At 34.3% G+C, this 24,800-nt stretch overlaps 1 protein-coding gene across 21 annotated transcripts in view; it reads right to left on the reverse strand.

The window, feature by feature from the left end:
• The window catches only part of CCDC91 (coiled-coil domain containing 91), a 362,057-nt gene that overhangs the window by 293,169 nt on the left and 44,088 nt on the right, over positions 1-24,800 (reverse strand). For 6 of the 21 annotated variants that reach the window (XM_025930323.2, XM_086713746.1, XM_086713735.1 and 3 more), the window contains exon 2: positions 18,092-18,155. The exons of 14 other annotated variants lie outside the window; for them this stretch is intronic. In XM_025930323.2, the coding sequence (XP_025786108.1) occupies positions 18,092-18,155 (64 nt within the window). Of the gene's footprint in view, positions 1-18,091; positions 18,156-24,800 lie in introns of those variants that run through there. One more of the 21 variants, XM_086713752.1, reaches the window with a different exon arrangement.

The following is a 24,800-nucleotide window of genomic DNA, read 5'->3' on the forward strand; positions in this document are numbered from 1 at the left end:
AAAAATATTATACAACAACACAGTAAAAACAGTGTTGACATTATCAGGTGCAGAAGATCACAAATTTAATGCTCTCTCCAATAAGAAAGTGTTTCACTTCTTTTATGGTTTCAAATGCTCTCATTTACACTTTTTTTCTGTTTATAGTGAAGTCCCATTTATCTGGATAGATATATTTACTAATCACATCTACCTGGAACATGGTTATTCTGATACAATATCCACAAAACTCTTCTGGATAGACAAGAGTGAAATTATAAACTTAGTGTTCAAATACTTTATTCATAAATAGCTTTAAACCCCTATTAAGAATGTGTTTTTTCTTCTATTAGATCTAATTAGAGGCCCCCAGTGCTTCCCTGACCTCATTTATAACTCCCCCTAACCTACTCTGTTCTAGCTACATGGCCTCCCTGTCATATCCCTGCCCTAAAGCATCTGGTATTGTTGTTGTTATTGTTATTATTATTATTATTACTACTTTTGTTTTTTTATAAAATCAGCTTATGGAAACCCACCACCAAGCATAAACTAAAGATCCTAACAATAAATTACATGTAACCCTTCCTTAGGACACAATTCTCAATTTATTTTTCATCATTCCCCTGCTTTCAAATTAATAAAGTTTTATCTCATCTGTAACTACTACCAAAAAGTATACTATTTTTATTTTGGCTATTTTTAAAGGGTATCCCATGACATATAAATTTGGCAGACAACTTTTTCACATATTATGTCACCAGTATTATTTCAGCTACCATTCATTTTTTAACTACCATAATATACCACAGTTTATTCGGTCACTTTCCAGTCAGTAGACATTTGAGTGTCTACTTTGTTATTGAGAACAGAACTGCTATGAACATTCTCCAAGACATCTACTTTTGTATATACACAGTATTTCTCTTGGGTATATGCCTACAAGTAAAATCACTGGGTTGTAAAGTTTGTCTAAATTTAACCTCACGGGATCATGAAAAACTATTTTCCAAATGGTTGCAGAAATTGTAGTTGTGGAGTAATGTATAAAAGTTCTGTGAATCCTCCCCCTTTCCAACACTTGGTTTTAAATGGTATCTCACTGTGTATACCTAATTTGATTTCCCCAATTATTAATGAAGTTGAAATCTCTTCATGATTATTTACCATATACTCTTTTGTGAAATACCTATTTTGTGAAATAGCTTTTTTGTCTGTGACTTTTGATTTATACAACTTTTAAAAAATATTCTTGATATTAATCATTGTCAGCTTTGTATATTGCAAATATCCTCCATTTTATAACTTATTTTTTCACTTCCTTGAAGGTAGCTTTTGATGAACAAAAATTCTTAGTATGTTAACTCTATTAATTTATTCTTTTATAACTTTGCAATTTTTAGCCTTTGTTTTTAAATCCTTTACTATCCTTAGGTCTAAAAGATATACACCCATAGTTTCTACAAAGTTAATATTTTATTTTTGACACTTACGTACTTAAACAATCTGCAATTTAACTTTTATATATGGTGGATGCAGAGATCCATTTTTTTTGTCAATTTCATTTATTAAATAGTAACTTCTTTCCTCACTAATCTGATATTCCATCATTATCAGATACCAAAGCTCCATAAATAAGTGGATTTGTTTCTGGATGTAGAATTATTTCAGTAGAAATGAAGTCTTTGATATTCAGCCATTCTGCCCATGAACATGGTATATATTACAACTCAAATATACAGTGATTAAGTCTTTTTAATGTCTACTAATAGAGGAGTACAATTTTCCCTAAAGAAGTCTTATATGTCTTTGCTGTTTATTACTAGATATTGATATCCCATGACACTATTTTAACGTCCTTTTAAAGTATGTTTGCTAACTGTCACTGTTACAAAAAATGTAATTACTTTCTGTATACTAGTCTGTCTATATATATTCATCTTTGGAAAACTCTTACATCCAATAATTTACCTATATTCTTTTGACTTTACATGTAAGTGATCATACTGACTCCAGATAATACTTTCATTTCTTCCTTTCCAAATTTAACACCTCTAATTACTTTTTCTTATCTTAAAGCATTGGTTATGTCCTCCAACACAAGAGGCAAGGTGATTATATTTTCCAAAGATAGGGACAAAAACATCTCGCAACTCACATATTCTTCTAAGACTAGAACATTCATACTTCTCCCAATGATGTGTAGAGTCTCTGTCCTTCCCCTTGAATCTATGTAGATAATTACAACTTCCACAACCAATACACAACACCAGAACTAACAGTGTATAACTTCCCCAGATAGTGCATAAAAATGCACTGCATTTCTGCTCTAGTACTGTTTGCACTTAGAACCTAGCTGCCATGATGTGAAAAAGGCCAAACCACACCATCTGGACAGACCACATAGAGAAGCCATATGTAAATTTTCCAACTGACTTGCCTGAGTCCCCAAACTACCAACTGATATCAAATCACCAGATATATGAACATACTTCCAGATGATCCCATCCCCTAGTCATCGTCTAGTGTTCAAGTCATACCACTGATGTATTACCAAGGGAGGATCAGTAACAAGCCTTCTTAGTCTGACTCTCAGAACCCATGAGCATAATACTGTTTTATGTCATTAAGTTTAACAGGACTTGTTACGTAGCAATAATAACTAGAATGGGTGATAGATGGGTGGCAGCCATGCCTATATCATTCCTGTTTTTAAAGGAAATGTTTTTAATATTTCCCCACTTTAAAAGCTATGTGCTGATGACTTTTTAATTATCCCAGTGGATTAAAGAATTTCCCTATTTTCCTAATTACTAAGCATTCTTACCATGAATTTACATTGATTATCAAATTTTTGTTATCTATTGAAGTTATCATGATTTTTCTCTTTTTAATCTACTGTCATCATTTACATTTATGGATCATATAATAGTAAACCATTCTTGTATACCTGAAATAAACCCAACATGGCAATAGTGTCTGCCTTCTCTTACAAAGTTGGTTTCAATGTGCTAATATCTTATTTGAGATTTCTGCATCTACAGTCATGAGAAAATTTTCATTTTTTAAAAGGTTTATTTATTTTGAGAGAGAGGCAGAGAATGAGAGAATCTCAAGCAGACTCCGCACTCAGCACAGAGCCAATGTGGGGCTAGATCTCACAACTGTGAGATCATGACCTGAACCAAAATCAAGAGTCAGATGTTTAACTGACTAAGCCACCCAGTTGCCCCTGTAATTTTCATTTCTTGTAATGTCTTCATCTGTTTTAGAAATCAGGGTTATGGAGGGCTTTCAGAACTAGCTGGTGCAATACCCCTCTTCTATTAATTAAAATGATTGCAACAGATTGGAATAATGTATTTCTTAAAATTTTGGTAGAAACTTGCTTAGCAAACATCTGGGCCTGTTGCTTTCTTTGTGGGAAGATTCTATTTCTTATAATTATAGGATGATTCAGACTTTTAATTTCTCTCTCAATATTTTTCTAGAAATGTGACTAAGTTAAAAAAAAACAGTTGACATATAGTTGCTAAGAATATTGTCATTATATTGTTTTTTACTGTGCTAAAATAAACATAAAATTTATTATCTTAACCATTTTAATTGTACAGTTCAGTACACTGTATAGCTTATACAATGCATAAAGAACATTCATACTGTTGTGCAATCACCACCATCCATCTCCAAAACACTTTTCATCTCACAAAACTGAAACTCTGCATGTTAAACAATAACTCCACATTCCCCTCCTCCCCAACCCCTGACAACCATTCCTCTACTTTCTGTCTCTATGATTATGACTCCTCTAAGTATCTCACATAATTGGAATAATATAGTATTTGCCTTGCTGTGACGGGTTATTTCACACAGCACAATGTCCTTAAAAGTTCTTCCATATTGTTGCACATGACAGAAATTCCTTCCTTTCTAAGGCTGAATAATAGTTTAATGTATACCACATTTTGTTTATCCATTCACCTCTCAATAGATATTTGGGTTGTTTCCATGTTTTAGCCATCATGAAAAATACTGCTATTAACATTGGTGTACTAATACCTGTTTAAGAACCTGCTTTTAATTCTTTTGGGTATTTCCCTTGAAGTGGAATTGCTAGATCACATGGTAATTCTAGTTTTACTTTTGAGGAACTACTGTACCATTTTACACAACAGCTGCGCCATTTTGCATTCCCAGTAACAGCACACAAGGGTTCCAATTTCTCTATATCCTCATCAACACTTACTATTTCTTCTTTATTGGATAGGGTTTTTTTTTTTTAATTTTTTTAAATGTTTTTGTTTATTTTTGAGACAGAGACAGAGCATGAGCAGGGGAGAGACAGAGACAGAGCATGAGCAGATAGAGAGAGAGGGAGACACAGAATCCGAAGCAGGCTCCAGGCTCTGAGCTGTCGGCACAGAGCCTGATGCGGGGCTCGAACTCATGGACTATGAGATCATGACCTGAGCCGAAGTCAGACACTTAACTGACTGGGCCACCCAGGCGCCACTCATTATAGTTTTGATTTGTATTTCCCTAATGCAAATTAATGATTTTGACTATCTTTTCATAAATTCATTTGCATACCTTCTTTGCAAAAATGTCTATTCAAATCCTTCACCCATTTTTTAATCTGGTGCTTTGTTTTCAGTTGTTGAGTTTTAGGAGCCCTCTATATATCCTGGATATTAATCCTTTATTTGCAAATATTTCCTCCTATTTTTTAGGTTAACTTTTTACTGGTGACAGTTTATACCTGTTGATGCACAAACTTTTAAATATTTTCATCAAGTCTAATTTGGTTTTTTTTTTCTTGCTTATGCAAGACACCTTACTGTCATATCCAAGACACCATTGTTAAATCCAATGTCAAAGTTTTGCCCTCTATTTTTTTTTAACTTTTTTAGTTTTAGGTCTTACACTAGATCAAGGGTCCATTAGGAATTAATTTGTGTATATACTATTAGTAAAGATTCCAACTTCATTCTGTTGCATGTGGATGTCTACTTTTCCCAGAACTACTTGTTGAAAACACTCTCTTTTGTCCATTAAATGATCTTGGTACCTCTACCAAAAATCATTTCACCATATATGGGAAGGTTTATTTCTGGGCTTTCTATTCTATTCCACAGATTTATATACCTGTCTTTATCCAGTACCAAGCTATTTTGATTGCTTAGTTTATAGTAAGTTTTTAAATTAAAAAATGTGAGTCATCCAGCTTTGTTCTATTTTTCAGGTTTATTTTGGCTATTCAGCGTCCCTTGAGATTCCATATAAATTTTAGGATGGTTTATCTATTTGTGCAAAAAAATATCACTGGGATTTTGACAAAGATTGCATTAAATCTGTACATCATTTAGGATTAGTATTGACATGTTAAGAATCTTAAATTTTCCAATCCATGAACATGGGATGCCTTTCCATTTATTTATGTCGTCTTTCTTCCAGAAATGTTTTATAGTTTTAATTGTATAAGCCTTCAATCCTTAGTTAACTCCTAAGTAAGTATCTTATTCTTTTTTGGTGCTACTGTAAATTGAACTGTTTTCTTAATTTCCTTTTCAGATTGTTCATTGTTACTGTATAGAAATGCAACTGGTTTTTGTGTATTGACTCTGTATCCAGCTGCTTCACTGAATTCATTTATTAGTTCCAACAATTTGTGTGTGTGTGTGTAATTTCAGGGTTTTCCACATATAATATCATATCATCTGTGAACAAAAACAATTTTACTTCTTCCTTTTGATTAACATGCCTTTTATTTCTCATTATCTTTTTAATCTCTGATTTAGCCATGACTATATGTCTTTTTTAGTTTAAATATACTAAGTTCTATGTATGTACACAAAGTGTATTATTCAGATCTGCATCCTTGATTTTTTCTTTACCTTTATCGATGGTCAATTAAAATTTTTCACTGTAATAGTACCACTTTCTCTCTACATAACTACCCATTTTTTGCTGTATATTTGATGCTATATTTTCTTTATAAAGTTAACTTTTTACCATTATAAAATGACCAAGCCCTAACATGATTTTTAAATTGATTTTGGATAATATTAATACAAGTAGCCAGCTTTTTTTTTTTTTAATGCTTTAAGACTGCATGGACTATCCTTTCTACCTAGAATACTCTTTCCTCAAACAACTATTTGCCTTTCTTACCTCTCCCAGGTCTTGGTTCGAGTATCATTTCCACTGAAACTATCCAATGTTAAATGATAAAACCTTCCCCTCAGCATTCCTGATTCCTCCTTCCTTGCACAGCACTCACCACTTTTTCACATATTTACTGAATTATAATTATTGTTTGCCTCCCACATACACGGTAAACAGAACCTCCACAAGAACAAGAATTGTTACCAGTTTGGTCACAAATTTATCTCCAGCACCTAGAAGTAACTGGCATAGAGGTGGTGCTCAATGTATTTTTGTTGAATAAATAAGACTCTCAACCTCAAAGACCACCAGGGAAATGTAAATTTTAAAACAATGGAATGCTACTGCTACTTCATAGCCACTGAACACAAAAAAAGTTAAAAGTACACAATAACAATCCAAATGTCCATCATGAAGCTCTCCACTACATACCCAAAAGAAAGACATGGTAAAAATCCCATGTGCATATGAAAAGAATGTATATTCTGAAACTACTGGGTACAGTGGTCTACAAATGTAGCGGTCTACAAATGTCACCTAGGTTACATTGGTGAAAGTGTTCAAGTTTTTTATACCTCTTTCTTCTCTCTACTTGTAACAAATAGTAAGAGAGAAAAACTTCAACTACCATTGCAAATATGTCTTTTTGTCCTACACAATCACTTTTTCCTTCATGTATTTTGAAGCTCTGTTATTAGGTGCATATGTATTTAAGATTTTTAACATTTAAAGGAAACCCTATGCAGATTTCTTAAGTTACTTCTATGCAACTCCCTCTCCAGTACCCTGCCTGCAAATTCCGACTGCATCAGTTGGAATTCTAACCTCTGTTTCCTTTACCCTAGTTGGTATCCATTGCTTAGGTCAGGGAAAACTTCCTATGCCTCCTATTTCTCAAGGACCATAGCCCTGTGCTGTCTCTTGTTGAATGCCTAAAAATAGTTGCTTCATTATCTTGTCCAGTATTATAGTCATTTGAAGTAAGATGATAATCCAAGGTGTGCTGTTTCGAAGGGGCACATGCACCCCAAGTTTATAGCAGCACTATCAACAATAGCCAAAGTATTGAAAGAGCCCAAATGTCCATCGTGGATGAATGGATAAAGAAGATGTGGTATATATACATACAATGAACTATTACTCCACAATCGAAGAGAATGAAATCCTTCCATTTGCAACTATGTGGATGGAACTAGAGGGTATTATGCTAAGCGAAATTAGTCAGAGAAAGACAAAGATCATATGACTTCACCCATGTATGGAATTTAAGATACAAAACAGATTAACATATGGGAAGAGAAGCAAAAATGATATAAAAACAGGAAGGGGGACAAAACATAAGAGACTTTTTAAAATTTCTTTCTAATGTTTATTTATTTTTGAGAGAGACACAGAATACGAACAGGGGAGGGGCAGAGAGAGAGGGAGACACAGAATCCGAAGCAGGTACCAGGCTCTGAGCTGTCAGCACAGAGCCCGACACAGGGCTCAAACCCACAAGCTGTGAGATCATGACCTGAGCCAAAGTCAGAAGCTTAACTGACTGAGCTACCCAGGCACCTCAAGAGACTCTTAAATATAGAGAACAAACTGAGGGTTACTGAAGGGGTTGTGGGTGGGGGGTTGGGCTAAATAGGTAAGGGAAATTAAGGAAGGCACTTGGGATGACCACTGGGTGTTATACATAGGGGATAAATCACTGGAATCTACTCCTGAAATCATTATTGCACTATATATTAACTAACTTGGATGTAATTAAAAATTAAAAAAGTAAAAATATAGTAAGATGGTAATCCAATCTGTATTACGCCATCATGACCAAATCCAGAGGTTCTTTATTTTTGTATTTCTATTGTTCAGACTGTTTTCCTATTGTTATAATAAATATATTTTTTTGCCTATATGTGTATGTATACACACACACACACACACACACACACACAGAGATGCATACAGAGAGAGAGAGAGAGACACAGAGACAGAGAGAATTATTTTTTTTTAAATGTGGTAAAATGTTAACATTAGGGAAATCTGGGTGAAGAGTATACAGGAATTATTTGGACTATGTGTAACTTTTCCATATGTCTGAAATCATTTCAAAAAAAGAAAAAAAAAGGAAATACAATGCCATAATAAAAGCTACAGACTAGGAAAAAATATCTACAAACCACGTATCTGCTGACAAAGGACTCAAGTAAACATAAAGAACTCTCAAAACTCAATGGTAAAACAAAACAAAACAAAACAAAATCCAATTAGAAAATGGATAAATGGATAAAATATAAACATTTCACCAAAGAGGATACACACAGAGAATGACAATTAAGCAAATTATAAGACATTCAGTATCACTAGTTATTAGAGTAATGTAAATTAAGAAAACAGTGCAATATCACTACACACCTATTAGAACGGTTAAATAAAAAGCAGTGACAATACCAAATGATGGCAAAAATGTAGAGAAAAAAATCTTTCAAACACTGATGGTGCAAATATAAAATGGTACAGCCACTCTGAAAAATGTATTTGTCAGTTACTTTAAAAGTTAAACAATACTTACCATAAGATCTAGCAATAGACTTTCTGGGGATTTTCTCAGAAAAAGGAAAACTTAACATCCACACAAATATCTGTACATAATTGTTCATAGCTTTATTTTTAATAGCCAAAAACTGGAAACAACCAAAATGTCCTAAAATAATAAACGAACTGTGCCACATCCACACCACTGAAGTATTAGTCGGCATTAAAAAGGAAAAAAAAAAAAAAAAAAAGGAAAAAAAAAAACTATCAAAACACGCAATGAGTTGAATGGATGTCAAAGGCATTATACTGAGTGAAAAAAAAGCCAATCTCAAAAGGTCACATACTGTTAATTCCATTTATATAACAATCTCAGAATGACAAAGTTGTAAATATGGAGAACAAATGAGTGGTTTCTAGAAGTTAAAGAATGATGGAGAGGGAGGGAGTAGGAGTGACTATAAAAGGGTAGTACAAAGGAGATCTTATTGATGATGGAACAGTTCTGTATTTTGATGTAGTAATGGTTACACAAATGTACAGATGCAGTAAAATGACACAAAACTATACACACACATTGTTATCAATATCAGTTTCCTGGTTTTGATATTGTACTGTAGTTACACGAAATGAAACCACTTGGGAAACTGGAAGGTAAGTAATAAGCAGGACTTCTCTGTATTAACTTTGCAAATTCTCATAAATCTATAGTTATTTTAAAATAAAAAGGTTTTCTTTTACTTATACATACATACATTCAAAAAGTATGTAAAATGAAACTTAAATATTTCTCTTTTAAAATGTTTCGAGGGGCACCTGGCTGGCTCAGTTGGCTGAGCATTTGATTTCAGCTCAGGTCATGGATCTTGTGGTTCTTGAGTTCAAGCCCCACAATGGGATCCCTGCTTTCAGCCTGTCAGCGCAGAACCCGCTTCGGATCTTCCATCCCCCTCTCTCTGCCCCTCCCCATTTGTTCTCTCCCAAAAATAAATGAACATTTTTTTAAAAAGCATTTAAAATGTTTTGGGGGCGCCTGGGTGGCGTAGTCGGTTAAGCGGCCAACTTCAGCCAGGTCACGATCTCGCGGTCCGTGAGTTCGAGCCCCGCGTCAGGCTCTGGGCTGATGGCTCGGAGCCTGGAGCCTGTTTCCGATTCTGTGTCTCCCTTTCTCTCTGCCCCTCCCCCGTTCATGCTCTGTCTCTCTCTGTCCCAAAAAAAATAAATAAAAATAAATAAATAAAATGTTTTGGCTTACAATGCATTTTCCTTTGAATTAGTTTGTCAATTTATTACATATCTGCCTTAGTTTCATAATGCATTAATTTAGTATATTTTAGAAACCCTAACATCAATGACCTAAAGAAAAAGAGGTATGTCCAATTTATGGTATAAATACAATTTATGTCACTCTTCTTTATAGAGGGTGACAACAATTATAAGACAAACAAGGAAAGGAAGGAGAAAGGAAGAAATAAATGACTCAAGAGACAAATAAATCAACAAAGCTAGACCAAGAAATGATCCAGATGACAAGAACTTAAAAAAAAAAAAAAAAAGCAACTGTGCATAATATAAGAATATAATGCAAAGTTAGAAAACATATGTAAATGGATATCAACAGACAGATGGAAACTACCAAAAAAAAAAAAAAAAAAAAAAAAAGGAAAATGTAAATGCTGATAATTAAAAACACACTATCAGAGCGGGAAATTCGTTTTGGGCTTATCATGACTCTACAGAATAAGGAGAAAAAAATCAGTAAACTTCAAAATAAATCAAAAGAAATTACCCAAATTAAAATACATACAAACACACAGTGACATTAAGCTTATAAATGTAATTTTATACTGTCACTCATGGTATCTATATTATATATAAAAGAATACAACCAAACAGAAACACTCTTCCACAGAAAACTGCCTCTACCTAATATATATTTATATAAAATAAGGGAAATAAGTTAATGACTACAAAAAATATTAATTTCTATGAATTATGTAACAGAATAAAAGTACATAAGAAATTTAATGAGTCATAACTAATAACAATGTTTTAAAAGCCACTGGAAATACCACTCTGCCTAAAGAGAAGGATCTCTTAAAATTATAGCGGATTTAACATCTGAAAGTAATTCTTCTTGACACCATCAGGAAAACAGGTGCCAGCACCAAATAATCACAAGGAAAGGAAGAGTATTTCCATTCCTGCTTTATTCAAAAAATAATTCAACAACATTATTAATTACATTCATTTGACAGAGTAAATCAACTTTCTTTGACCTAGATATTCTCAGATCTAACAAAACATAACACATGCTCAAATGTTGGCTGATTTAATAAAAGTGTATTATTTCGAAGAGCAAAGTACAACAAAGCCTAATGAAATAAATTATTTCTAATGACCATTTTAGATATTCTTCCCTAAGTCTTCATTGATCATCAAAAAAGACCATAGTGTGTCACTGAAATGAAATGATACTCAGAAGATCTGATTTTCCTTTATCATTAGAGATGATAAAGGATACTACATTTAAAATCAATAGTAAATTTTACCAACATATGTACATAAATGACACTACTTCTAGCATTAGTAACAAAGAAGAAAACAGTTACTTGCAACCATTAAATTTATTTTAAAATGACCCAGTCCACTTAAAACCAACTCACACTGTTGTCTAAAATGTCTTTTACCAGGACACCAAATGGGATTTGCATCCTGCCAAAAGATTAAAACTCAAATTCATATGTTACTGTACTTTCTTTTCCTACTTTTTTTTTTTTTAATGCTATGAAGCACTATAACTCAAACTGAACGGTAGAACAGGAGCTGAACTGATAAATTAGAACTTAACTGATAAATTAGAACTGATAAATTAGCCATTACTATAATGATGTTGCTGCCAGCATTCTACCCTTCATCAGTTTTACTCTCTCCAGATGTTTCATATTCATTTATAATTTGAATCAGTTAAATATAGACCCATGTGTTCTTCCACAGACTTCAATGCTGACATCCACCAGAAATATTCTCAGGCCTTTAAAAATAAAAATGTCATCAATTGTATACACCATTTAAGCCTGTATCAGATTTAAAATGGCCAATCTATGGCATGCCTTGAATGAGGTCCATGATGGCTTTGACTACTAGTATGTGACAGAAATGACACTGTACCATTTTCTAGGCTTAGACCTTAAGAAATTGATGGCTTTCACTTCCTGTACTTTGGAAAACTTGCTCTGGATGATGCTTCTCCACAGAAGAAATTTTACTATCCTAAGACTACTATGTTGTAAAGTAACCCAAAATAGCCATGTGGAGAGACCACATCAAGAGAAAAACACCTAATGAATCTCCCACTCTTCCAGAAATGGCAGCCTCAGTGCTAGAGGACACAACAGTACACAGCCATCAAAATCCTTCCCAAATTCCCGACCCACAAAATTGTGAGCAAAATAAAATAGTTGTTTAAGCAACTAAGTTTTGGGAGTTCTGTGCTGAACGACAGATAACAAACCAAAACTACAATTTAATTTTACGTACAAATAAACTCACTATGACAATAGAGAAGACAGCAGACTACCTGTTTATAGTATAATAATGAAACTTTTAGAGACTTTTAAATTATCAACTTAGTATCTACAGTACAAATTTCTTTGTCTTCCATTAAGTAACTCATAAATTAATCATGAAAGAAACATATATGCCCCAATGCTTTTGATTCTTACTGTGTGAAGGAAAGTGTCAAGGCTACTAAGACATGACCCTATACCTATCCTCCCATGAGTTGACTATACACTAGTAAGAATCAGTTGTTTTGCTCTAAACATATTTAATCCAATTTATTTGCTAATATAATTATATGATTAAATATTTTAAAATCTATAAGAACTGGAAGTCATCATTTCCCTGAGTAAGTTGAACATTTCATAACAGTTTGATAAAGTCTAGTTGCTTTTTAAAAAAATATTTTCAAGAAGTAAGACTAGAAAATTTAGAACAGTAACCACTGGGACTATTTTTCAACTGTCTCATCATACCTAAAAGGAAAATTAAACTAGATATTGAAGATAATGGTGATAGATGTGATTTAAGAAAGGCCATGGTTAATTTCAATCAGGAGACCTATGTTCATAGAAAAGATGTGGGCTTAATATCAAAACACTGGGTTATAAATATATACTATGTTTTAAGGTATATACATAACATTTTTATGACTAACCACTCTAGCCAAAAAGAAAATTTTATAAGCAATATCCAATCGAGTTGGATAAAGGAGATTGTAATATAAGCTCTTTTTGTTCTTTAAATATTTATTTATTTTTGAGAAAAAGACAGAGACAGAGTGCAAGCAGGGAGGGGCAGAGAGAGAGGGAGACACAATCTGAAGCAGGCTCCAGGCTCTGAGCTGTCAGCACAGAGCGATACAGGGCTCAAACTCAGGAGCCTTCAAGCCCTGTGATCATGACCTGAGCCGAAGTTGGCCACTTAACCAACTGAGCCACGCAGGCACCCCTATGCTTTTTTTCTTTTTTCCCTATGTTCTTTTTAGAAAACGTTTTTTTTTTTTTTTTTTAATTAAGAAATAAGGATGAAGTTTCAGTTTTGCAAGATGAAAACAGATCTGTGGACGGATGGTGGTGATGATAACACCACGTGATTACACTTAATGCTACTGAACTGTATACTTTAAAATGGTGAAGTAAATTTTATGTTATGTGTCAGACTAAAGCAACAGACTTAATAATAAAAAAAAAAAATCAAAAACATGTTGGGTGACAAGCCAGTCACCAAGAGTACATATTGTGTAATTCCATTTATATGAAGTTCAATAACAGGTAAAACTAACCTATGTAAAAGAAATCAGAAGAGTGGATCAGAGGATGGGGTAAAATGGTCTATAGAGAGAGTATAAGGTCAACGAAAGAACTTTCTGGGAAAATGGAAATATTTCCTATCTTGATTGGAGTATATAGTACACAGTTATATATATGTCAAACACAATGAATTCTACACCCCCTATCTGGACATTTCACAATATATGCAAATTCCACATTCGTTTTTTAAATGGGGAGGTGGGGAGCAGAAAAAGACTGAAGAAGTTAGTCTAGAAATTAATTCATGAGAATTATCCTCTGAAACAATATATGTAATGGTATTTTTTAGCCACCAGAATTATTAACCAGAACAGCTTATTGAAAGGTAAATTGCCAGCTGGTAACAGAGAAGGATACGCTACAATTTCTGACTCGTCAACTATAACGGTTTTAAAGGTAAATAAAACATCACCATCTTGATTACTTAAACTAAAACAAGATATCTAGAAGGACTAAAAGACTTTTAACTTCCCTCAGACTAGCCCTGTTTTCCCATCTGCCTAATCCTCATCCCCTCCAATTCAAGCCAATCCAATTTAACTCAACTGCCCGCTACACTTATCTGTGTAAATTATGTGAGGAGCTAAGTGTAACAGAATACAAAGATGAATATATAGTAAACTCAATCCTCAAGGCATTTATAATCAAATAGATGGCACTGCACAAGTAGGTAATAACTACAAGGAAAGACTTTGTGGTACCTGCCATATTCCAATTGAAACCCTGTCCACTTCAGACCACTAATTTGAAAGGTGAATTTTTGTTTTTTTAAGGAAAGGCAAACAGCAACGAGTGGTTCATGCTGCACATTTATCCCCTACTCCTCCCTTTTTATTACCAGTGAGGAAAAATCCCGTAGTATCTCTGCTTCCAAGACATTTGAGAATGCAAATACAAAGGGTTTCCTGTAGTCTTTACAAGATAGAAAAGTACTGCGTGTTATACAAAGTGATGAATCACTAAACACTACACCTGAAACCAATTTTACCATATATGTTAACTAATTAGAATTTAAATAAAAACTTGAAATCAAGAAAACAAAATAAAGTTCATGGCTACAATTCTGAGTGGATGAGTAAAACTATTCACCATATTTCTAATAAAAGATACTCAGTTTGACTCAAACCATTGACCATCAATGTTCCTGGCAATATATGAGTAATCAGATTTTAGACTTTTCTGGAGTGAATTATTCTGCTTTAAAAACCGAAACTCTAAAATTAGAATTATGAAGTGACAGAAAACATCACAATCTGAATTCTACTTACACAAAACCACACAGTTTTCTATGCCAAATTCCTAATTTACAGCTGGGAAAATCACCACTGAAGATAGCCGAGCCTAAATCAGATTCACTCAACATAAAACCAGATGTAGACCTCAAATTACATGTGACATCTCCAGCCACTCATATAAATAAGAATAATGCAAGCTGAAAGACAATAAATTCACCTAGACCCTTGAACACCGGCCACTCTACTAGCAGCACAATATTCCTTTCCTAAAATTCTCAAATAAATTAGAAGAAAAGAAGAAAACACATATATCTTCATTTAAGTATAATTATAAATGTGAAACTAATTTCAATTCTTCTAGGACAATTCCTTGAAGCAAAACAAGATATTCTAGATCTTGAAATACACCTGTCATTTTAAAAATGTAAAGAAAAAACCCACCAGACTTTTAGGATACCAAGTCTTACACGTCACCTCAGAACTCCTCCCCAAACAACGTGTCATAAGTGGACAGAAACAAACTGTACAAGATATTTCTTTAGTTGTCTGCTTCATCAGCTATTGATTTCCCCACCATAAATTAACAAAACCAATGTAACTCAACAGGAGTCTGCCTGTAAGTATAAAATCCCTTTATATTATTTGGCTTCAAAAGTTTGTACCCTATGGAAAATCCATTTGAAATTTTACCTGGCATGTACATGCTAAAATATTTTGTTTGTCATTTGAAGCCACACCAGATTCCAACCCACAGAGACAAGATTTCCAATTTATTTCTCACAACCCACTATTCAAAACCCAAACTTACAATACAGAAAGGCATTGCTAAAATTCTGTAGTAGTAATAGTAGTAGTAGTAAAGCCAATTAATTACCATAGATCTCTATTTTTAGGGAATTTCTTAAAGCTTCTAAAATCCATAATACATAGCATTTCAATATCTAAATTAAGTACTTAGTACTTAGCCACTTAAGTGGCTTAGTCAGTTGAGTGTCTGACTCTTGATCCCAGGGTCATGGGATCGAGCCCCACATCAGGCTCTATGCTGAGCATGGAGCCTGCTTGAAATTCTTTGTCTCTTCCTCTGACCCTCTCCCCTGCTCTCATGAGCACTCACGTTCTCTCTAAAATAAAGTAAATAAATTTAAAAAAAATAAAAATATACTCAAATATATGAGGCTCACCTTGGAACTCTAACGTAAGAGTTCTTTCTAGGTTAGAAATCAAACCTAACTTAGCTCAAGCACTATAAATAGAATAAATAATAACATGATTTCTTAAAAAGAACATGGTATCAAATACAATTATTGTACAGTTTATCAAAAGTATACATCAGGGGCGCCTGGGTGGCTCGGTCGGTTAAGCGTCCAACTTCGGCTCAGGTCATGATCTCACGGTCCATGGGTTTGAGCCCGCGTCGGGCTCTGTGCTGACAGCTCAGAGCCTGGAGCCTGTTTCAGATTCTGTGTCTCCCTCTCTCTGTGACCCTCCCCCGTTCATGCTCTGTCTCTCTCTGTCTCAAAAATAAATAAACGTTAAAAAAAAAAAAAGTATACATCATATTAATTTATAGAAATTAGACTCTCCTGCTTCCTTATAGACACCTATTCCATGTGACTTCAAAAATTAAGCTTGTTGGGGTGCCTGGGTGGCTCAGTCAGGTAAGAGACAGATTCGTGATTTCAGCTCAGGTCACGATTTCACAGTTTCATGAGTTTGAGCCCTACATAGGACTCTACGCACCGACCACGTGAAGCCTGCTTGGGATTCTCCCTCTCTCCCTCTCTCTTCCCCTCTCCCACTCATGCTCTCTCTGTCTCTCTTAAAATAAATAAATAAACTAAAAAAAATTAAGATTGTTACAAAACATCACATAGTGATGATATGCTACAAACTGCATCATTTCAGAAACATCAAAATCTGGTATCCAGTTTTTCCCATAATGGTAAATACCACCAATGAATCAATATTATGTCCACCCACCACTATTCAAAATGCAAACCATGCAGCTGCAACCGTCATATTGGATCAAAGTTTTTAATACTACCAAAAAACAATAGGCAAAACTATCACTCAAAATATTTGGAAGATGAAACAATATGAGTTAAAGTTTTCTCCATTACGCAGAGACATCTGAAAACTCTTTTTGTTTTAACTTAAAAAATGCTTCCTAAAATACACTGGTCAATTTCCCTGTCTTAGAAAATAAAGCACAGAGAATCATCACATTACATGTATCCTTTACACATGAATGGCTGTTCAGGGAGTAGAATGGATATATTCGAAGAATGAACTGAGACTTTCATTTTCTCTTTCCACCTTTCACCCTCACCACTACCATGTACTGTTGAAATAATACATGTTGTTAAAGACTTATTTCAGAGAAGAATGAAGAGATAGTGAAAAAAACTACAAAAGTTTAGCCTTCATAAAAAGTCAACAAAGAAACAATAGCTATCTTCAAATGTATTAAAACAGAACGCTTAGATAACAAAATGAAAACCCCTTGTACTATAAGGCACACATAGTAAGTGGCATCTCTTAATTTTGCCAACCCAACACCCTTCCCTCCAAGCTTCTCCTAGCCATAACGGTGGGCAATTTGCTCAAACTGAACTAAATAAAATAACACAATTAATAATTAGTCCTAAGGATAGGAAACTATAGCTCAATCAATCAATCTTTCCTTGGGATGTTTCCAACTAGATATAGAAGGGAGAAAGTCCCTTCCCTTTCTGTTCACAAAACTCTCTTTATCTACTAAGTTATGAACTCCACCACCTTATCTTACTTCCTCAGAATGCACGTTCAGTCCCACTTTAAGAATTTTGCCTAAGCTATTCCCTGGAATGCTCTTCTTCATGATATTTACAGAGCTAGTTATTTCTTTTGATTCAGATCTCAGCTTTAACATTCCCTCTGGACAAAGGCTTTCTTAAGCAGTCACTTAATCACTGTCACATCATCTTACTTTAATTCTCTACATAGCACTTATCGCTTAAATATACTTCTTTTTAATACTCATTGCTGTATCTTCAATACCTTGAATAGTGCCTGGCACAGACTACATTCTCCATTCGGAATCTGTTCAATAAACAAATGAAAGCTGTAAAGGCTCAAGCCCAAAGCTAGCAACCATGGCCCTAGCCCCAGAGAGAAGCTGGTCTGAAAGAGTGAAGCAATTAAGAAGAAAAACAAAGCAAATCTCCTGAAGGCATATGAATCTTTTCAGTCATCCCAAAGACCAGCTCCAACCCTACCCATAACAGAGTCTGATTACGTAGATCAGACGTCTTTAAGATGGTGTGCACATACCACCCTGAGGAGGAGCAGGAGACAAGCAAGACGATCCATCAGAATGTGAGAAGAAATACTCCATCTAAAATAAAATACACGTATTTTATCTTTGGCGAGGTACTATATTTGTGTCTGTTTTATAATGTACGTATGACTATAGTCATACACACATGCATACACACACACACAATAAGTAGATAAACACACCAATATTGGACGTATACCTGATACCTGATAGAGGTAAATAATCAAAAAAGTCTGGAGAATATCAATGTCAAACTTGTTATTCTTAGGCTGGAGTGTTTCAGGTTTATTTCATTTCTAACCAAGAGATTTTTGAAACGTACTTAAAACATATTTGGTGCTCAAATATTTGCACAATGCTGAATGCGCAGACTAATGATGGCTCCAGAGAACAGACAAATGAAAGCCAAAAGCAAAGAGATTTAAAATCTACATAAAATTAAAATTCTAAAATTTAGACCCGGCTAAAAGTAATCACCACCTCTCCAATTATAAATGTGCCACTACAGGGTGGGTTCAAGTAGAAGCCTGCTGACCATTAGTAAAGGATACTTAGACATGATTTCAGCACTTGCAAGGCAGTCTATGTAACAAATTTAACTGAGTGATATTAAATGCTGGCAATGTAATGACAAATTAAGTTTACTCCTTTCCCCTTGGAGGTCACAATTTAACAAAGACAAACTTGCAAACATATATATAGTATACATTAGATATCTATACACATGGTATAGTGACACGAATAGGAAAAGGTGATGATTAACTCTGCATGGTGGGAATATTTAAGTTGAATATTGAGATATGCAAAAGCCACTTTTTCCTGTTAGTCAAGAAAGATAAAAACACTTCTGACAAAGGAACATGTGAGAAAGGACAGGTATAAAAAGCACATAGTATGGCAAACCCAAAATACGAGTAATATGAAACTGTTGAATGACAAGGTGCCCATGGCAGAAGAATATCTACAAATGAAGCTGCTGGATAAGTAGGTAGGAGCCAAATTGTGAAAGGTCATTCTAAGGAGTTGGAGCCATAAAACAATAAAAATAACTATCTTGTACAGTGTACTACTTTGTATCAGACACATACCTAAACTCTTTAGATATGCTACCACTTTTAATCCTCAGAAGATGTCTATCATTATCTATCTACACTTTCGAAAAAAGAAAACTTAGGCTAGAGAAAGACCAAGTAATTTGCCTAAAATCACAGTTAAATTAGAGTCAAGAGACAGAACTCACTGAAGGATTCTGAGAAGGGATGTAAGTATTCTGAATAAGTGACATGTATTTTAGAAAAAGGTCGATGAAGCAATGTGGATTAAGGGGTGGAAGTAATAGGTTAGTTTTAGGGAAATGAAAGACATAAATATAATCCAAATAAGAGCTACTAATGGGGGTTGTAAAAGGGAAAGGAAAACTAAAGGATTCCACTGGTTTCTAGCTTGAGAAAGCAGGTAGAAAAGAAAGTTTAGGTAGGACAATGAGGCATAAAATGAAAAAGATGAGGTATAAAATGATTAGTATGAGTCTAGGCAATATGGTCACATTTAAAGTTTCAAAACAAAAACAAAAATAAAAACAAAAGCCAGTGGAATACAGTCCAATAGGGAGTTAACTAGAAAGAGCTCTTTCTAAAACAGAAGTGAGAATTTCCAAGATAAACATATTTAGAAAGCATCAATATAAATACAGTAATTAAAAAATTAGGCCAAATAAAGTAGAAAATAAATATCCACAAGTCCATATTGATATAAATGACAAAAGGAAGGAGGGAGGGAGGGAGGGAGGGAGGGAGGGAGGGAGGGAGGGAGGAAGGAAGGAAGGAAGGAAAAATTTTCCATGCAGAAAAATTCCAATTAATTTATACAGATACTCTATCTTCAAGAAGGAGGAACTCCCCACTCCTTAAGTATGGCCTGAACACACCGACTTCATTCCAAAGAATACATATGGAAAGGAGGGGAAAGAAGAAATGTAAAGCAGAGAAGCCTGACAAAAACCATCTCAGCCAAATGATTCAAGTCAACATTAGCAATGATTAAGTCACGTTGATAGTATGTACCCTTGATATGACATGATCAAATGACATTTTACATACATGGTCTCCTCCCAAAAACCTATAACTTCATTCCAAATGTGAGTAAAACATCAGACCAACCTCATTGAAGGGCAATCTATAAAACACCAGACCAGTACTACTCAAAACTGTCAAGGTCATCAAAAGCAAGTTAAGTTTAAAAAATCATCACAGCCAAGAAGAACCTAAGTATACATAACAACTAAATGTAATATGATATCCTGCTTTATGGGAATCTGGAATAGAGAAAAGAAGGTAGATAAAAACTATGGAAATCTGAAAAAAGTCATGTACTTTAATTAGTAATTGTGTATAAACATTGGTTCATTAATTTTAACAAATGTACCATACTAATATATCAATGATAGGAAAAACTGTGAGTGGGGTATATAAGAACTCTCTGTACTGAGTTCACAATTTTTTATAAATCTAAAATTATTCTAAACAATAAAAGGGTTTTTTTTTAATTAGGCCAAAAACAACAACAACAACAACAACAACAACAACAACATAGAAAACCATTACTACTCAAGGGATAGGTCGAATAAAGTAAGTTAGTAAAAGAAATTTAAAAGAGATGATCATGAATATACAAAGACAGAATGATGCCCTAGAAATAATAAGGAAAAACTGTACAAGAATAGAAACAGGCATAATAGAGGTCAAAGAAGATAAGGAATGAACAGAAACTACTGGATTTAGGGAGTCAGTGGTTTAAAAGGAAAAGTTCAGTGGAGCTAAAAGATGAAAGGTAAACCACAATGGGTTATGATGCCTACAGAGCCCTGATTTTATAATTCTCTCAGTCACAAATCTCTTCAGAGATTCTTCTAGTTTCAAATCTATTGAAAGTCTCCCCTATTCCTTGAATTCACATCAATTTAGTAGCCAAAATCTCTTACTGAATCATCTTTCACAGTGTAAAATAAAGTATTAGGAGATGCATCAGATAGCATACTTTTTATCCAGAAGTAACAGAAATTCCAAAAGCAAACGAGCTTAAACAATAAGGAAATGTATAACCATTGCCAAATATAAGAGGAAGCACACAGATACAGCAGGCTCTAAGCACTACAAGTCAAAGCTTCAGGAACTCTCTGTAAACTCCCCTGGCTGAGTGCCTGTGTGGAGCTTTACCAACAGGCTGGAAACAAAGTGATCAAGATATTCTGAGATTGTGATCTGCCCATCTTTGAACCTGTCACTAGCAAAGAAAGGGAATTTCCACGTTTCACTTAAACTCTCAATCCTGGATCGAGGAAAGAAGACCCCTTTTTCTGACTCATGTGAAGAAGGGTTAGATGCCTTAAGAAAATAGGTTCAGTTAGAAAGACAGGAAAGAAATAATGCTAAATAGGCTATCAATAAATGCTAAATAGGAAGTTCTTATTTGCATGTTTTCATAGCTTTGGAAAATTTTAAAAATTATTTTAATACAATGAAGAATAGGCTTAAACCAAATGATAACCTCAAAGACAATACTGTTTTTATAGGACAAGAGGAAAATGTGGTATGAATTTGTAAGCTTTCATCACTCAAACTTATATCACAAAAATAAAATGTATTAGAGTATTTTAAAACCAGAATGTTATCACATTTTACACTAAATTGTTATTTTATTAGGAATAAGATAGTAAGAGATTCCAAGGGAGTGGAAAGAGCACTGGATGTGGGGTCAGGGCTCTAGGCGCTTAGACCTAATGCTTCCATTAAATTGCAGATTATCTCAGTCACGGAATCTATCTAGATTTCAGTTTCGTCCTCTGTTAAATCAGAAAATTCAGAGAAGGGGTTCTTCAGGTTTTCTTTCTGTTTACTTCCTAATTATAAATAGTATTCACTTAATAACTAAAAAATTTATGTGGACTATTTAACATTGTAATTCTGGGCTAGCCAAATCCTAAAGACACCTTTCATGCCTACAAGCTGAGACACAAAAGCTTCACTTTGAAAAACTTCACTACAAAACTTCATTTTCATGAAAACCCTCACTGTGGCCAGAAATATAAATAGCATGATGTTACAACTTTCTGAAATAACTCAAGAATTTAATTCAATTTCTCTTTAAAACCAAATTCATTATTAAAAGGTTGCAGCATACCTACAGAAGCAAACCCTCACTGCTGGACAGGAGAACGGAAAATGACAAAAACTCAACCACTTTGAAATTCAATTAAAGACAAGATTTCTAACCACTAAGCCTAAATGAGGAAGAAGATGAAAAGCAAAACACAATAAGAAAGCTGGAATTCAAGTCATAAACAGAAAGGGAAATTTCTATATAGAGTATGAAAGAAGGGGTGGAAACAACCCAAAGTAAAACCAGCCTATAGGCCTAGAAGAAATTAAATCTATATATCTCATGAACTTCTCTTAAAGACTATTAATTTACACAAAATTGATAGATAATTTACAAAATCAGGTTGGTGACAGAAACAGGAGAGGAAACCATTACTCTGCCCTTTGGGAATTTCAAATTAATGGATTTTGGCAAACCAGACACAAATCATATGGGATGACTGGATAAAACCTTATGATTTTAGCCAAATGTATTATGACCTGGAGTTGGTTCTTCTCAAGATTATTAATAATGAAAAATACTTACATGGGATACACATGATTGCCAGGAAAAAAAAAATGCTCTTCTTTGAAAGTTTTTAAAACAACAAACTACCCACAGAAACCACATGGGCACAAAATGAAACAAATCTGGTCACTGATTTGTGGAGCATTTAAGCACTCCCCAAGTGAAAAACTCAGCTTTAGGCTCTCTTTTTGGGACGAGCAGAACATCCATGAAAATACCTGACTTGTAGATACCAAGGAAACAATACAGACATACCTCTGCTGGCCTGAGTTTCAAGAAAAACAATTTTCTCCAAGAACCTGATGGTTTTAAGAGACTACTTAACTTGTTTTAAAAAGACCTATCTTTTCCTCATGGTAAGAATCTAAAAAAAACCCAGAAACTTGTACCCAATGTTTATAGCAGCACTTTCAACAATAGCCAAATTATGGAAAGAGCCTAAATGTCCATCAACTGATGAAAGAATAAAGAAATTGTGGTTTATATACACAATGGAATACTACATGGCAATGAGAAAGAATGAAATATGGCCTTTGTAGCAATGTGGATGGAACTGGAGAGTGTTATGCTAAGTGAAATAAGTCACACAGAGAAAGACAGATACCATATGTTTTCACTCTTATGTGGACCCCGAGAAACTTAACAGAAGACCATGGGGGAGGGGAAGGAAAGGAAAAAAAAAGTTAGAGAGGGAGGGAGCCAAACCATAAGAGACTCTTAAAAACTGAGAATAAACTGAGGGTGGATGGGGGGTGGGAGGGAGGGGAAAGTGGGTGATGGGCATTAAGGAGGGCACCTATTGGGATGAACACTGGGTGTTGTATAGAAACCAATTTGACAATAAATTTCATATAAAAAAAAAGAAAACAGCAATAAATGCAAAAGGAAAAAATAAAGCCTAAAAACTCTTAAAATTAAATAAAAGAAAATGAACTCTCACTCAAAGTGCTTAACATTATAATATTAATAACCTACTGTAATTATCAATTTAAATACCAAAACTCCCTACTATCAGTAGCAGTATCATTAATACATGAGGATTACTCATCAATTTATCAAATTATATAATAATACCCTAGTGAAATGGTATACCAAAGAGGTGACTTTCAAAGTAGAAAAGAATAAATATAGAGGGAGAAATCTTGTCCAGGACACAAGCAAAAGAAAAAAGTAGATGAGTAACCAAGTTGCACTGGAACACGAGAAGGTAGGCTGTGTACATTTAATAGGTAAAGTCTCAGAAAAAGGAGGCCAAATGAAACCAGAGTCAAACACAAGCTAGCACACAACAAAGTCTAGGGTAAAATGCAAAGGCTACATAAACATTTCATTTATGTATATAAATATCATATAGATACCAGATACATTACTAAAATAGAAATTTTATCTTGACAGTCAGCATCACAAAAACATCTACCTATTTTAGTATTTATTTATTTTTGAGACAGAGAGCATGTAAGCCAGGGAGGGGCAGAGAGGGAGGGAGACGGAGAATCCTAAGTGGACCCTGTGCTGACAGCAGAGAGCCAAGGGTGGAGCTCGAACTCACAAATCAAAACACGAGATCATGACCTGAGCCGAGTCAGATGCTTACTTGACTGAGCCACCCAGGTGCCCCAACATCCACCTATTTTAAAAAGTGAATAAAAAAAAACCTTTTTTACCATGGCCTGCATCATATTGTCCCTATAAGGCATAAAAAGAACACAATATAGACCCAACAGCATGCAGAGCTACAAGTTTACATATATCTGCACACATACCCACTATGGTTTCCATTTCCCGACACAATGACATAAAAATTGGGGATTTTTCTCCTCTACTTTGGCTCTATATAAGGTGCTGACTTTTCCCTTGGATAGGCTGGCAAAGCACAGCTTGTCAAAGCTTGCATAACCTTGAAGAACACATATAATTTCCAGAAGAAATAAAGAAAGAATGGAAAAATAGATGAGTTTCCAAAAGAAATAATTTTAAATTGTACATATCTATAGTCCTCATCCTTTAGAGATGATGTTACTGGTGGTATTTGTTACC

This window comes from Puma concolor, chromosome B4 (genome assembly GCF_028749965.1).
Source record: "Puma concolor isolate L17-30 chromosome B4, mPumCon1.1.hap2, whole genome shotgun sequence".
NCBI lineage: Eukaryota > Metazoa > Chordata > Mammalia > Carnivora > Felidae > Puma > Puma concolor.